The sequence below is a fragment of the Achroia grisella genome, unplaced genomic scaffold, assembly GCF_030625045.1.
Source record: "Achroia grisella isolate CSIRO2021 unplaced genomic scaffold, CSIRO_AGI_Agris_v1 utg1086, whole genome shotgun sequence".
Classification (NCBI taxonomy): domain Eukaryota; kingdom Metazoa; phylum Arthropoda; class Insecta; order Lepidoptera; family Pyralidae; genus Achroia; species Achroia grisella.
In genome coordinates this window covers 2,562,928-2,567,482 of record NW_026712572.1, presented here as the reverse complement: position 1 = coordinate 2,567,482, position 4,555 = coordinate 2,562,928, and the positions used below count along the sequence as shown (strand labels likewise).

Here is a 4,555-nt window from a genome sequence, read left to right as displayed (position 1 = left end):
GATGAAGGGATGACACAGATTGTGGCTATGTACATATTCATATCTGTAGAAGTTTTACAAATGAGATATAATACAATTAAGGGATTCAGTCCCGAATGACAGAGCTGTTATTTTTCTTATACGCGTAGTAACTAGGCAACAGTGTTATCGCGCGAAGATAATAAATTCGCAACAAATACTTTAGTAGCTGTCAATGTCAAATTCCTAAAGTACATGTAAAATGTGTCAAAGTTAGTCTCTGTTCTGATCAAAGGTTCTGCTACTCTGTGTAAAATCAAGAAATAAGAAATTCTAAAATCAATTTCGTAATTAAAGGTATTTTGCACATTTTAAATTATCATTATTTATTAAAAACACTTGAAATATTACTATTTATGATTATTAACAAGTATATTTTGAAATTGCCTGACATCCAATTGTTTTGAAGTTATGTAACGCAGTAAGGTTATATTCTGAATTTTAGATGATTGGCTCATCCCTTGTGGCTGGTTTGCGGGCGGCACGTACCCCTGTGGTGTTCACAAGGAACCTGGCGGCCGCTCCGAAGGCTGTAGACCCCATCCAGCAACTTTTCTTGGACAAAATCAGAGAGTACAAACAGAAGAGCTCGTAAGTACATATTTCTACATTTATACCTATGATATTGTGTATTTATTGAAATTCAAAAAGAATTTATTCGTGTAGGACATTTTAGGCGATTATGAACGTAAAATTTTTTATATTATAATTTTTCCCTATCTTCCAGTTCAGTATATAGATCCAATTGCGAAGAACTAGCAATAAACTCAATTGAATTACTTTTTTTTAAAGCCAGTATATTTACAATGTACATGAACAACTATTGCCATGCACACTCCTCATTCAAGTAATTGTTTAGTGAGTAATAGGCTTTGCTCAGTAAATATGATTCAACAGATGTTAAGAATCTAGAACCTACATTTTGCCTTATAAATTTTGCTTACAATAGTTAATTTATGGTTATATTTTACTTATTTCATATTATTGGAGTGCTAAGAGCCGATGTTGAATAGAACTTAGGCTTTTAACATTCCAATGACAATAAGAAACAATATATTTGTATGTATAATCAATTTGTAATATATTTGTACTCTTGGATAATAAAAAACAAAATTTAGTGGGTGCTATTATTCTTCTACATTTAATTTTTTGCACATATACACATTTTTTATTATTGGGTTGTTTGGGCTATTGTCATATATTTGTAGCACCTGTAGCACTGCGGCCTACATAGATCTATTGTGCTCGCCCTTTTCCAAAGTTCGCATACACATTTACTTATGTATCTTTATGTGCCAACCCTTAACATAATACATTTTCAATAAAGTTATTATTTGACATAAAATGTGGAAATTCAAAACTTGGTTTTATTCAATCGTTTGCTTTTTGCAAGTGAATAACAGCAAAAGTAATAAATATGAATTATTTCATTAAAAATAACTTACATTTTTAATGTCTGACCGTTATATAATATTTATTTAATTTTATCCAACCATACTTTGTAAAAGTATTTATTTATTTACTCTTTATTGCACCAGAAGTAGATTATTTTTTTTATAACAAAGAATATTTTTTTTTCTCCGAGTACATTTGCGATCAATCCCAGGACTATAAATATAACAAAGAATATAAGTACATAATAACTAATAAGGCACAAAAGGCGGTCTTATCTTGTAAGCAATCACTTCCAGACAACCTCTGGGTAGAAGTATATATTATTTGTTACCTCTTCTCAACTAAATGACTGATAAGATTTTAATTATGTTGTTGCGAAGATGGATTGTATCACAAAGGTGGGTTATGTTATCTTTTAACTAGAAATACAAACAAAGTCTGATGTAACTGCTAGTATTCTATTACCTCTTCACAACTAAATGACTGATAAGATTTTAATTAAATTTGAGTGAAGATGGATTGTATCACAAAGGTTTGCTAACTTATCTTTTAACTACAAATACAGACAAAGTCTGAGGTAACTATTTATTAGTGTTACTTATTTTTGGACTTGTAAAATTCTATTTATAAGTCTTGTGGAATACAGACCACTTACTTTGTCTAAGATCTATTTTGTAAGCTTCATATTTCAAATACCAAATTCGATTCTAAATTGTCACTTCTTTCTATTATTCCGTTTCAGTTTTCCTTCCTGGCCCTAGTTAGTAGTGTTTCTTTGTATAATATATTATTATACTAGCTGTAACCGCGACTTCATCCACATGGAATTTAACTTTATTTTTCTCAAATAAAAGTAGCCTAAGTTACTCCTTATTATATTAGCTACCTACCAAAAAAATCCCGTCAAAATCGGTCCAGCCATTACAGTGATTAGCCGGAACAAACAGACAGACAGACAAAATTTGTAACAACTGTTATTTTCGTGTATGTACCATATTTATATTTGTATGCATGTAGTAAAAAACGTTTATTTCAATATTACAAACAGACACTACAATTTTATATATATGTATAGATATACAATATAATGTCACAATTCCCTGGTTCAAATCACTCACAAGGCTTTTATTAACATTGCAGAGGCGGCAAACTGGTCGATCCAAGCCCTTCCATCCAGAAGGAGCTGCAAACGGAACTGGAGAAGTTGGAGAAACAATACGGTGGTGGTCCCGGAGTGGACATGACTGCATTCCCCTCATTCAAATTCGATGAACCCAAATTAGACCCCATCAACGAGCAGGCACCCACAAACTGAAGAGTTATATTAGAAACATAGTTAATTTGTACAGTTACGTAAAATATGTCTAATACTCGCAACCATGTTCAGTGATATTGGTGAATAAATTGTTGTATTGGGCATTTGGTATTTTTATTTAGTTAACTGATCCCGAGAACTCCATTCTGCCCCAAATTAAATTATATATCAAAGGTTCTAAGTTTTAAGTTTAGTTATGCAACAAATTTCTGGATGCACCCAGCATGACCGGTGGGAACAGTTTGCATGGGAAAATAAAATTGTTTTTACCATTCTCCATATAATTGCTTCATATTTTCACATGTTCCTTAGAGTGACGTTCTCGATGGTCTAGCGGTTTTGCACACCGCTATACTTCCTCTGGTCGCGGGTACGATTCCTTATACGGTACACATTTTTATATTCTAGAGTATGATTGTTTGTATCGATCTGAGTGTTTTCTATGTAATAACTACATATTTACAAAAAAAATTATATATATTGTGCCTACATTTGTAATATTTCTGTCGACACTTGAGACCCTTCCCTTAGTTTACATCTCCATTAACAACTAACTAACTAACTTAGATCTAAAGTTAAGTGTAAAATCAGTCTACGTTTCGACTCCGCGTCGATTGGACGCGTTACTAATAAACCATGTAGCACACTGCCTATAAACTTAATAATGTCTAATAAATAATACAATAATTTTACCGGTATACTCACCTACATACTACAATAAATAATATATTAAGTAGCGCCACCTCATCACAACATATATAACGCTACAGTGATGAGGATACCACCGCGCAACAATATCAATAGTCTAGTACCCATAACAAGCTCTGCTTACAGTGGGACGGAGATAGCGATGTGTTAATTGTCCAGCAATTAATTAACTAAATCTGGGTAATAAAATATAATGTAAATATTTTATTACCCAGATAGACTTTGTTAAAAGTATGCTTGTAGTTACCCAAAAATAGTTATTCCCGTATATCTTGTCGATCAGTTATTATTTAATATATAAAATTAAATAAAAATAAATACCTAAGTTTTCACCAAGCAGCTTGCTTTGTAAGCTGTGTACGGTTGTAGGATGAGGTAAGGCCGTTATATTATACAATAAGAGGAATGATACCTTACTCTTTTAAAACTTTCGAAATGGCAACACATGAGTTATCGCGGGCGTCACATGATAAATCACCGGACTGTTTAATATGAAATAATCTTTATTCAAATAAACTTAATATAATCACTTTTGAATAGTCACATTTTTTTTTACCACTCATTCGGAACGCAGACTCATCACAAGAAGAACGAGCAGGAAAGTTGTGTGTTGCTCTTTTAAATAAATGTTGTTTTAAGTAGATGTACATTAACAAGAATTAGGCATGCGACAATCAACATAGAAACCGCCACGCACTTAATCTTTCTGATAACATTGTCAGCGCTATGAATTTTAAGTTAGATATTTTCTAAAAAACCATTATTATAATTTATTAATTATTCAATGTTATAATAAGCTTTTTTGTGTTTATTTAAAAAACATATAAATGTTATAATATTTTAGATTTCTGTTGATCTGTGTCGGTCATATTCAACTGTGAGAACAAGATAGTTATCAATCAGTTCTTGAATACATAAAGAGATTTTCTGAGTAAATTTAACATTAATATTTTGTTATATTATTATCTATATAATTATATTAGCGATATTTTTAAACATATAATAAAGATAAAATTTAGAATGAGACTTATATACCAGTTGGTATAATATTTGTGACGGACTGAAATGTTTTACTTTTGAAGTAGTGTGAAGCACGAAGAAAGTTTCATTTATCATGTC

At 31.3% G+C, this 4,555-nt stretch overlaps 1 protein-coding gene across 1 annotated transcript; it reads left to right on the top strand.

The window, feature by feature from the left end:
• Positions 1–214: 214 nt before the first annotated feature.
• On the top strand, positions 215–2,832 carry LOC131843431 (ATP synthase-coupling factor 6, mitochondrial). The gene is made up of 3 exons (XM_059192078.1): positions 215–315; positions 464–609; positions 2,554–2,832. Exons 2-3 carry the CDS (start codon positions 464–466, stop codon positions 2,726–2,728), a joined length of 321 nt encoding a protein of 106 aa, XP_059048061.1. The 5' UTR covers positions 215–315; the 3' UTR covers positions 2,729–2,832.
• The last annotated feature ends 1,723 nt before the right edge of the window (positions 2,833–4,555 follow it).